At 45.3% G+C, this 12048-nt stretch overlaps 1 protein-coding gene across 9 annotated transcripts in view; it reads right to left on the bottom strand.

The window, feature by feature from the left end:
* The window catches only part of MSI2 (musashi RNA binding protein 2), a 689288-nt gene that overhangs the window by 72750 nt on the left and 604490 nt on the right, over positions 1 to 12048 (bottom strand). For 4 of the 9 annotated variants that reach the window (XM_081945332.1, XM_081945335.1, XM_081945337.1 and 1 more), the window contains exon 11: positions 9812 to 9850. The exons of the other annotated variants lie outside the window; for them this stretch is intronic. In XM_081945332.1, the coding sequence (XP_081801458.1) occupies positions 9812 to 9850 (39 nt within the window). The remainder of the gene's footprint in view (positions 1 to 9811; positions 9851 to 12048) is intronic. 9 annotated transcript variants of the gene reach the window in all.

Raw genomic sequence — 12048 nt, 5'->3', positions numbered from 1 at the left:
TTTCTAACTACTCAAGCTGCTACGATGAGAAGGCTACATCTAGTTTTGACAATAATGCCCTAAGTCCCAATTTAGTGAGTAGCTGTCTATGAGCTTGTGTCTTCCCCAAAGTACTAACAACAGTTTGAAAGGAGGAGTAAGAGAGAGTGGAGAAGTGGGGTTATTTATTTAACATTTTTGTAGGTTAATTCAGTTCTATGACATTACATGGATGCAGTGACGTGCGGTGAGGTTTATGGCTGGTGAGGCTGGTGACATCATCAGGAAGGCGGGGAATGGGACCACGTGTGCTGGAGGCTGAGGCTGCCTCAGCCTCCAGCACACGTGATCCCATTCCCCGCCTTCCTGAGCGTGCTCCGCCGGCTCTTGCTCCGCAGTCCTCAAAAGCGACTGGGGAACGACGAGAACCTTCCTGCCTCTGCTGGACTTTGCACGCTCCTCGCGACTGCAATAGATGTCCAGAAGTGGCAGGGGCTGTTGGGCTGGAAGCCCAAACCCCATTAGCCACAAAAGCCACTTCTGGATGTCTATTGCAGTCGCGAGGAGCGCGAGGTAGCCAGAGTGGCGCCGAGGCCGTCCGGCGGGTGAGCGACCGAGGATCAGGCTGCCTGATCCTCCATCGCTCGCTCGCTTGCTCTTTTGTCCGCCTGGATGGCCTCAGCCGGATGAATGTCTGGCTACATCCGTCCGGCGCTCCCGGATGACGAAGCCACGAAAGCGACTGGGGAACGACAAGAACCTTCCCCCAGTCGCTTTCGTGGCTTCGTCATCCGGGAGCGCCGACAACATTTCTGCCTCCGCAGCTCCCGGGCGCAGCCGGCCGGGTGTATATAATATTATAATATAGTATATATAGTATATAATATTATATACTATTATTTCATGAAGAGAGGTGAGGCTCTGCCTCCCCTGACCGCACGTCCCTGTATGGATGTTATCATCTACCGTCCATTGAACTTAAATGAGTGTTTTATCCAAGCTAGCCAGTTCCATCCTTTACTTGAGCTATTTGATCTTTTGCCTACTGTTGATGGGGATGGAATTTGTGAACTGTTATACACAAAAAGCAGATGCTCTGCTCGAAATAAAGCTCTTCGACTAAAGGAAGCCTGGCTTGATTTTTCAGTCAAAGGATCAGTTTAAATGAATGGCTTTTGTGAACAAATCCTATCTAGATGAGTTGGGGGCTTTGGATATCCCATTTTCTTTTGGATTCTATCTTGAATTATCACTCTCTTACTAATTGGTATCAGGCAAATTGATTGGGTTTTTAGTCTTAAAATGTCATTACAAGCATGATCGGGTTACAACGACCCACTTTTAAAAATTCGACTGTTTTTACTGTTGTGAAACAAAACAAAAAAAATATTTCACACTGCGTAACTATAGTCACACAATATAAAGTCCCCCAGCCCAATATAGCCTTTCTTTATGGTCTTAGTCTTTATTTAATCTTTAACCATTCTATATTATCTTCTTTATCCTTTTACCATTTTGTAAGCTGCCCAGAGCCACTACAACGGTGAGGTGGGCAGTACATAAATTTAATATATAAAATAAAAATTATTTATTTCTTTAAATCAGCAATGCTCAAGCTTCTTTATGCTAAGAGTCTGTTCTGTCCCAAGCCTCTAATATATACTGACGCAGACTTGGCTGTCGGCCACAACTAAGGAGAGATAAGCTACCCCTTGGCTAGGAGCCCAGAAAATTATTTTTATGAAAACAAGGCTTAGACTCACGAAATTCTCCCAATCTTTCACTGGAAGTCATTAAGAAGATGTTGGATAGCTATTTGTCTGAAATGGTATAGGGTTTCCTGCCTAGGCAGGGGATTGGACTAGAAGTCCTCCAAGGTCCCTTCCAACTCTACTATTGTATTGTATTGTATTTCACTACGCCTGCATTAATAAACTGTTGTTTCCTGCAAAATTCCCCTCCCGTCGCCCCACCTATAAGCTCTCCGGGAGGGGCCAATCAGTAGCCACCTGTTCCTATTTCCTTCTGGGAGCCTTTTTCCAAAGCTGCTCCCTCCTCCTCACAGCCCTATGCATAAGCACATCAGGGACAGCCTCCCTCTGTTCTTCCTCACTGCTCCCTGACTCAGACACCATCTGGTGGCCAACAGGCCTCTCTAGTCCCTGCTCTGACTCCGAACACCCCCCAGAGTCTTCCTCAGCCTCCAGGGTAGTCCCATAGTATTCATCGCTGTCAGATTCCACCAACAGCTCAGCCGGCCGCTGTTGGGCCACAACAGAGTCATATTTCTTCAGAAGTACTGTCATAGGTAAAAAGCCCATTCTGACTTCTTTTTCCTGGCAATCTTTTTCTCCTTCTCTCCTTTCTGACCCATGCCAGAGAAAAGAAAGGCCATTTTTGACAAGATCCTAAACCCACTGCTATCAAAAACCTCTGAAATTAGACTGAGGGCCATATGTAATCTGATGGCAATAGATTGCTTATTTCACATTAACGTTGACTAGTAACAAGGACATAAGCCAAACATATTTTTTTCTGGGTCAAATGTGACTTTTTAATGAGACGGGAATGGTTAGTCAAACCAAGGAGTCAATATGACGTAGGTTATAAGGTAAAGGTAAAGGTTCCCCTTGCACATACACTATCTTGCCAAAAGTATTCGCTCACCTGCCTTTCCTCGCATAGGAACTTACTATAAGTGACATCCCATTCCTAATCCATAGGGTTCAATATGACGTCGGTCCACCCTTTGCAGCTATAACAGCTTCAACTCTTCTGGGAAGGCTCTCCACAAGGTTCAGGAGTGTGTTTGTGGGAATTTTTGACCATTCTTCCAGAAGCACACTTGTGAGGTCACACACTGATGTTGGACGAGTTTATGTGGCCTACCACTTTGTGGCTGAGTTGCTGTCGTTCCCAAACACTTCCACGCTTTTATAATACAGCTGACAGTTGACTGTGGAATATTTAGGAGCGAGGAAATGTCACGACTGGATTTGTTGCCCAGGTGGCATCCTATCACAGTTCCACGCTGGAATTCACTGAGCTCCTGAGAGCGACCCATCCTTTCACAAATGTTTGTCAAAACAGTCTGCATGCCTAGGTACTTGATTTTATACCCCTGTGGCCATGGGAGTGATTGGAACACCTGATTCTGATTATTTAGATGGGTGAGTGAATACTTTTGGCAATATAGTGTATGTGCTAGTCGTTCCTGACTCTAGGGGGCGGTGCTCATCTCCGTTTCAAAGCCAAAGAGCCAGCGCTGTCTGAAGACGTCTCTGTGGTCATGTGGCCGGCATGACTAAACGCCGAAGGCGTACAGAACGCTGTTACCAAGTATTTTTCTATTTGCATTTTTACATGCTTTCAAACTGCTAGGTTTGGCAGAAGCTGGGACAAGTAACAGGAGCTCACTTCGTTACACGGCACTAGGGATTCGAACAGCCGACCTTTCGATCGACAAGCTCAGCGTCTTAGCCACTGAGCCACCACATCCCTTTGAATTTAAATTAATTTTATTTATTTGTTTTTAAAGTTGCCATCTTTCAGCAATTTGCAAGGAAAAACATCAATACTAAGCTACAAAACAAAAAGCAACTGTATCATGCTCTAAAACTGAGCACATAAGCCATTCAATGGCATTGTCTTAACTAATTTAAAAAAGCCCACTGGAAGAGCTCCACTTTAACTTGCTTCTGAAGATCAAACAAGATCAAAGCAAATATAATCTCTGGTGGTAAACGATTGTACACTAACATTAGAGAGAAGCAGTTCCTCTTAAACTCAGCATTTATAATGTCCTGGTAAACAGGGAATTACCATCCGTTCTTTCTGAATTTATTTGCATCAGATAGTTGATTCTGGTTTAAAGAAGCAGTCCTCCAGGTACCTCAGCACTAATCTATAGGGGGTTTTATCGATTACTAGTTGATAACCCGGCATTGCCCAAGTATTTATTTATAGGGGGAAAATGTCTGGATCAAACGTAATTTCTAATATTGGATTTTCCCCCTTAGCAGAGGGAGCCTCCTTGTGGAGTAATGTGAAGCTGTTACCATGGCAACTCCACTGCGCTGTACAGTAGAAGCCATTTTATGGCAGTACAGTAGAAGCCATTTTACGGCAGTACAGTAGAAGCCATTTTAAGGCACAACAGCCTGTATTTTGACATAACACCCCCCCCAAGGGGTGTTAGGGGTGTCTTACTCCCACAGTATTTGTTTCCAGAGATAAAGTTATTTGTGTACCAAGTTTGGTTGAAATTGCTTGAGGCGTTTCAGAGTTGTGCTGGAACATATACACACTCAGGAATTCCTGGGGAAATCTTGGAGTTGAAGTCCTCCAGTCTTAAAGTTGCCAAGGTTGGAGACCCCTGGGTTAAAAGCATTGGTTTAAATTGCACCCATATACTTATTAGCAGCCAATGAATAGATCACCACAGAGAATTAATATGTTAATGGTATCTACTGCTAATTAGCATAGAAGATGTTGCATTGTATGCCAACTATAGTTTCTGAATGGTCTTCTAAGGTACCTTCACCCCTCACAGCTCCTGCCTTCCTAAGCAAAAGCTTATGAGGCACCACAGAAAACAAGAGATATTCTTGTCTCCCAGTCAGCAAACACAGGAAATGTCTGTGGTGTTATATTATTATGAATCATTTACTTCTTAAAAAAAACAAAAACCTTTGTGTATTGATTTACAATGCTTGGGTAAACACAAAATACCTTGCTGGCTTTTCTCTCTCTCCCATAACAGTAATCTGCACAGCTCCAAGGCAGTTATAACTTCCCTGGATGTTATATTAAAACTGCTATTTCAAGAGTTGAAATGAAGAGCCGTGTCAAAGCTTAGTGATAAGTTGCACACACACACATTCATACACACAAACACACACACACTTCCAATAGAAATGATCTACAGCCAAAGAGGTATTACATGGGCTGCAATTGTGGTTTCAATACATGGAGCCCAAGCAAGGGTGGGTTGCTACAGATTTGCCAGGGTTCGGGAGAACCCATAGCTAACGTTATGGCCGGTTTGGAGAACCTCCAAATCCCACCCCGGATGGTCCCACCCCACCACTCCCGGGAGTCTCCACGCAGCCCGTTTTGGGTGCGAGATAAGTACGGGGCCCGTGCGGAAGCTCGGGGAGGGGGAAAACGGACCTCCCGGAAGGCCTCCGGAGCACACGGGAGGCAGCTTTTGCCCTCCCCGAGGCTCGAGTCTGTGGAAGGCAAAAATGCTCCCCCCCCCCCGGGCAGGAGGCCGACTAGGCCACGCCCACCATAGCCACACCCATCAATTTCATTGCTGACATTTTTGAAGCCCTCCCCTGAGTCCATCCTAAGTATCACTTACTGAAACTGTTAACTGTTTCCAGGCTCCAGAAAGAAAACCTCAGATCAATTGAAACCACACACACACACACACACACACACACACACACACGTTCAAATTGCTGAAAGAAGAACTACTATGGAAGAATATAAAAATATATCTGAACATATGAATGAAGTATTCCTTGCGGGACACCGCTGGCTCTAGAGAATGTTTATACGGCCTTCATTCTGGCAGCTGGCAATAGCTGTATGGCATCTTAATTTTCAATGCTCATTCCTTAAGTAAGAAACCCAGGGCTGCCTTCCCTCCCTAACCACGAAGGCAGCAGAGCTTCATATCCAACTTGTCTTGTTGATCCCATTCTGCAGTGCAAATTTAACAGGGCACCAAGGCTTGGTTTTGTAAAAACAGAAGCTGCTTTTTCAAAAGCCCGGCCTTTGACCATTGAAAACCTAACCTGACTTGAAAATTTTTGAATTAAAATGATCAGTTGTTGACACAGCATGTGATAGAATACCAGAGTTGGAAGGGATGTTGGAGATCTTCTAGTCCATCCCCATGCTTAGGCAGGAAACCCTACACCACTTCAGACAAATGGTTATCCAACATCTTCTTAAAAACTTCCAGTGTTGGGGCATTCAAAACTTCTGAAGGGAAGTTGTTCCACTGATTATTTGTTCTAACTGTCAGGAAATTTCTCCTTGTTTTAGGTTGCTTCTCTCCTTGATTAGTTTCCACCCATTGCTTCTTGTCCTACCATCAGATGCTTTGGAGAATAGCTTGACTCTCGCTTCTTTGTGGCAACCCCACTGCTATGTCTCCCCTAGTCCTTCTTTTCATTAAACTAGACATACCCAGTTCCTGCAACCGTTCTTCGTGTGTTTTAGTCTCCAGTCCCCTAATCCTCTTGGTTGCTCTTCTCTGCACTCTTTCTAGAGTCTCCACATCTTTTTTACAACCAAAACTGGATGCAGTATTTCAAGTGTGGCCTTACCAAGGCCTTATAAAATGGCATTAACACTTCACGTGATCTTGATTCTATCCCTCTGTTTAATTAAGAGGGAGAATTCAAGAGAGGCACTTTTACCTGGCTTCAAAGGTTCTGTAGGAGAGCATCACTTCAGTCCATCGTCTACAAACCAGGAACAAGAACACACAATGGCGCCATCTGGAAGTTTCGCAACCTTGGTGCCACTGCCAAAATGGCGCTGTTCCCAGTCACAATCCCACAGAAAATTAAAAATCTTGAAGAAAGAATCCTGACAACCCTGACCTTAATAAGGTAACAGAGTCCATACTATGCTCAAACCCTGCAATTTCCTGTGAGTCAAGAAGCTATATATTATTCTATAGTTATTAGGACCATCGTGTTTTAAATTTTATCATTCATCCGCTTGGGACACAAACTGAAAGTCAATTATGTTGGCGGAGTGGGGATGGCTGTGCAACATTTATGTAACCTACGGTATTTTGTTTGTTTGTTTGTTTATTGGATTTATATGCCGCCCTTCTCCCAAAGGACTCAGGGCGGCGTACAACATTAAAAAAAACACATATTACAAAAGTTAAAAAGAAATTAGATTGAGTATCCAAAAACAAACCCAATTAATACGAACAATAACTTTTTAAAAATTGAATTAAAATTAACAATTAAATCAATCATTTATTTTATTTTGTTCAGGCCAGGCCAGCTTGCTGGAAAAGCCAACTTTTTAGGGCGCGTCGGAAGGACCGGAGGTCGGGGACTATGCGAAGCTCCGGGGGCAGCTCATTCCAGAGGGAAGGCACTCCCACAGAGAAGGCTCTCCCCCTGGGGGTCGCTAGCCGACACTGCCTGGCCAACGGCACCCTGAGTAGGCCAACTCTGTGGGATCGCACTGGACGGTGGGAGGCTACTGGTGGCAGTAGGTGGTCTCGCAGGTACCCTGGGCCTAAGCCATGGAGCGCTTTAAAGGTCGTAATTAGTATCTTGAATTGCACCCGGAAAACAACCTACACTATCTTGTAAAGTTTGGGCGGGTCCAGTTCCTAAACATTTTTCAAAGCATTGAATGGTTGTCGTTTGAAGACATTTTCCTTTCCAGAAAAAAAAGGTGCCATTGCATATTACTAAAATTTCGAAAAGGCACTCCTGGTTATTTTCTTGACCTGAGCACCCAACAGCAGGGTGGAATCCCAAAGCACTTGGAGATAAATCTGAATCTTCAGAAAGGCAAACATGTCTAACCAAGGAAATACACTTATAACACAAATAAAAGCATAGGGTAATTTATCATTGATCATAATTCATGCATTTCATCAGTGATTTAAGGCAACCGTTTAGAACCCCTCCTTCTTCACTAAAGACACTTTGAAAAGAAAAGGCAGAGCTTGATATGACTAAAGCTCGCCTTCTTTAGATGTGTTGGCTTGCAGGTCATATTGGGTAGAAACTTTGTGCAGTCCAACACATCTCAGCAGCAGTGACTGGCAAAGGCTGTTTGATGCAAAATGTTGTAACTCTCATTAGAATCAAGATGGAAATTCTGGCTGTGTTCTGTACATTGCAGGAAAACCTTTCTGATCTTGGTTCCACCGTGGCTGCAGCAAAAAGGAACACTACAGGTAATCCTTGAGTTATGACTACTTGGTCAATAATAGTTCAAAGTTATGGCAGCATTGAAGAGATGGTACTTAGGTTTGGTCCTCTCAATTGCAGCCATGGCACTGCACCTGTCATCACATGATCAAAAATTCAAGGGGGCTTGCAGCCTGCTCACACTAATGACTGAAGGAGCACGGGCCTCCCACCTGCCTATCTCTCCCCCCATCTCTGCCCTTTTGGCAACCCTGCATAGCGGCACTCCTTGGAGGCAGTGGCAGCAATGGGACACAAATAGAGGCTCAAGGACTTTAGCAAGGCCAATCAGCTGCCACCACACCCAGGCCTCTATTTCAGCCCCTAGGCCACCCCTGCCGAGAAGGGCTGCCTCGAGTCCTGTGCTCCAAGCCACCCCTGTCCTCTGCGTTCCACTCCTGTCATTCTGCCAGCCTCGTGCTCTACTGCTCCTGCCACCCTGCTCTCCCCAGTTGATGCTGCCTTCCTCTTAGTGCTGATGAGGCACGCCAAGCCTGCCCCAAAATGAGGCAGCCGCTGGTTGTGCCAGGCCTTCTTGTGGAGGGCGCTTGTGCTGTTCTCTAAATAGCATAGACTTTTCTCACAATGTTTTGGGAGGCTTTTGAGGCCTTTTGAAACCTTACGAGAACGCTACCCACACCATGCTCCAAATCACATGGGCTGATGTCTGATAAGGACGTGCACCAGGGGTGGGATTCAGCCGGTTCAGACCAGTTCGGGAGAACTGGATGCTAATTTTACATCTGCTTTTCCAAACCGGTAGTTGGAAGGACTGGCTGGCCCCGCCCACCCCACCCCTGCCTTTCCCAGGAGTCTTCATGCGGCCCATTCATCATGCCAGATAAGTGCAGGGCCCATGTGGAGGTTCTGAGAGAGCGAAGAATGGGCCTCCTGGAAGTCTGGAAACAGGCCCATTTCCGGCCTCCTGGAGGTGCATAAAAAGCCTCTGGAATCTGGGGAGGGCAAAAATGCCCCCTCCCACCATGATGCAGGAGGCCAAGTAGGCCATGCCCCCCCCCCCATGGCCATGCCATCCAGCAACTGGGCAGAGAACCCATTGCTAAATTTTTTCAATCCCACCCCTGACCTACACTATTTGGAGATCAACATCAGGAAGAAGGCTGGAAATGGCCAGCAGTTGGCATCGGTAATTGGAGGAAGGCTGCAAAGATCAGCTGGAGACAGTAGGGTAGCAGGGTCAGTGAGCATAAGGTGGCATAGCAAGCAAGGGCGGCAGAGGGGATGGAGTGTTTAAGGTGGCCAAAAGGGCATAGATATGGTGCGGGGGAAGATAAGATGGGTGTGGGAAAGAGGAGGCCTTCTGGGCTGACAGGGGCCAAACTGAGAGTGGCTTGGATGGAGGTGATCCCTGCTTAACAACTGGTAGGATCCAGTTAAAGGACCACAACAGGGAGAGCTGGAACTGCCATTGCTAAACAATGCAGTCATGTGACATCACATTTTATAGCTGCATTGCTTTAACGATGGAAATTCTGCTCCCAATTACCCCTGTAACCTGAGAACTGCCTGTATATATTAATAGTACATCCTTTTGTAACACACAGCTTATGCATTTGCTCAGCTCCCATTGAAACAAATATACACAAACAGGCGGATGTTCAGAACATTGCTGCGTTAGTAACCTCCAGATGTGTTGGTCTCCAGTTGCGCTGATTGACAACTCACCCCAATTCCCTGATTCCTGAGAATTGTAATCCAACACATCTGGAGAGCAGGAAGTTGGGAAAGGGTGTTCTACAGAAATTATTAAAAGCACTACAAGAGGCATCCAGAGTGGCATCAAAAAAAGAAAAGAATTCTACTAAAAAAAAAAGTGCAGTTTAAAAACTTAATTGTAAGAAACTTGCCTGGATAACTGGGTTTGATTGAAGATCCCACCGAAAGCACTAAAAATCCACAGAACCAGATACAGGCATTACTGGGCAGTATATAAGAAGCTATAAACTGATTTATAAAAATTAAAAAAAAAACATGGCTAAAGTTTCGTCCATTTCCGACTCCTTTTTTCTCTGATGTCCCCTCACAAAAATAGATTTACCCTGAATTTAAAATGCTAAGTAGGTGTAGATAAATAAGGACGACCCAACTTGGAAATGTCAAAAGAATACTGCTGCATTCACTTCAAAATATATTTTTAAAAAAACCACCTCACCAACCTTTGGCCAAGAGTGCTTTGACAGCAGCACGTGTTTCCTTTTGTCATTCAATTCTGCTTTAGTTCATTTGTTAAATTATTAAAATGTATTTCACCTGCTTAGGTAATTAGCATGTTAGGGGCTCAGCAGTGCAGGTAATATGAAGTCATTATTAAGAAAAAAAAAATATTGTATTCCAGCCACAGCTTAAGACAAAGAAGAGGGACCAGAAAAGATTCTGTGAGACCTGGTTTGCATCTGTATAAATTCTGGGCCATTATCATTTTTACCCCCGCTCCCCCAGTAAACAGCCCACTGGCTGCATTTTTCTTCACTTGGAGAGGTGGATGAAGTTCAGACAGGGCAGGATAATTGTTGTGCAAGGGGGAATCTTAACAAAATGGAGAATAAATCTAGAAGATGCAGAATCTTTCATATTTAACTGCCTTTGGCATAGGTTGCTGTTTCTTCCTAGTAAGCAAGTGAGGTAAAATAGCTTCCAGCTCGCTTCCCTAGCACCCAAAATCAGAGGACTAATGGTGCTTGGAATATCTCTGCCCTCACTCACCCTTGACTAATTATGTCTGAGGCCAGAGATGGGCTGCTGGGGTTTCGCACGGGTTCGGGAGATCCTCTAGCTAGAATTCGGCCAAGTTCAGCGAATCCCCAAATGTCACCTCTGGCTGGCCATGCCCGCCATGCCCCTCCCAGGAGTCTCCAGGTGGCCCGTTCATCATACCAGATAAGTGCAGGGCCCATGTGGAGGCTCGGGAAGAGAAGGAAAATGGGCCTACTGAAGGTTCCGGAAGTCTGTAAACGGGCCTGTTTCTGGCCTCCAGAACCCGCGGGAAACAGTTTTTGCCCTCTTGGAGGCTCAAGGAAAGCCTCCGGAGTCTGGGGAGGGCGAAAAACAGGCCTACCGGATGTTCCAGAAATGACTTGTTTCAGGCCTCCAAAGCACGGGGGAAGCAGTTTTCACCCTCCCAGAGGCTCAAGGAAAGCCTCCGGAGCCTGGGGAGAGCGAAAAAACAACGCACATACCCCCGCCGTGCTGCAGGAGGCCGACTAGGCCATGCCCACCATGCTCACGCCTACCCAGCAAAGGAGCAGCGAACCCATTGCTGCCATTTTTGAAGCCCACCTCTGTCTCAGGCCCAGGCACTAGGCAATGGCTGTATCTTCTCTGGCACCATCAGAGGTGGGTTCCTACTGATTCGGACGAGTAGGTAGTAACTTGGCCTGCCACACCCCCAAACTGGTTCTCTTGGCGTCGCCATCTTGTTTTTTGCTTCTGCGCATGCGCAGAAGCAATTTTTGGTATCACGCATGTACGCATAGCGCATATCAAGTGTGCGCATGCATGCAATGCGTCCCTGAGCAAACCGGCAATAGCAGCAGCCGGAACCCATCTCTGGGCACCAGATAAAGCTATGGGCCAGCTGGAGAATTGAAAACTTTAGATTCATTTTCTGATCTTGATCTGCAACACAGAATACGAGAGCCTTCCACGTCTGGGAGCTTTTTAAATCTGCTAGGCTATTTCCCCCAAGATTCCTTGTCCCACACATACCAGCCTAACTCATTGATTCTAATTCGTTTTACTAATGTAAGCCATTTGGACTCTGCCATCAAAAATGGATTAGGTGATACTGCTTTCCTCTTTGGTCTTATCTGTTCCCCGGGCATAGAACCCTTGCATTAAGCAAGGTTGCTTAATGTGAATAATGAGTAGTAAAAACTAAAAATGGCTGATCTTGTCCTCTTTTCAATTGGCCTGTTCCATACAAATACTTAAGAAAAAATATAATCATTAAAAAAACATTTAATGACTCCCAAGTTGGGGCTTGACTCCTGGGAATATGACTACATCCATGTATTGCAGTGTAAATAAATGACCAGCTATTGCTTAATAGTGGGATGCTATTGTTTTTTTTTTCAACTTTATAATA

This window comes from Natrix helvetica (assembly GCF_964273705.1).
Source record: "Natrix helvetica genome assembly, chromosome: 2".
Lineage (NCBI taxonomy): Eukaryota > Metazoa > Chordata > Lepidosauria > Squamata > Natricidae > Natrix > Natrix helvetica.
This window is presented reverse-complemented; position numbering and strand designations above follow the sequence as displayed.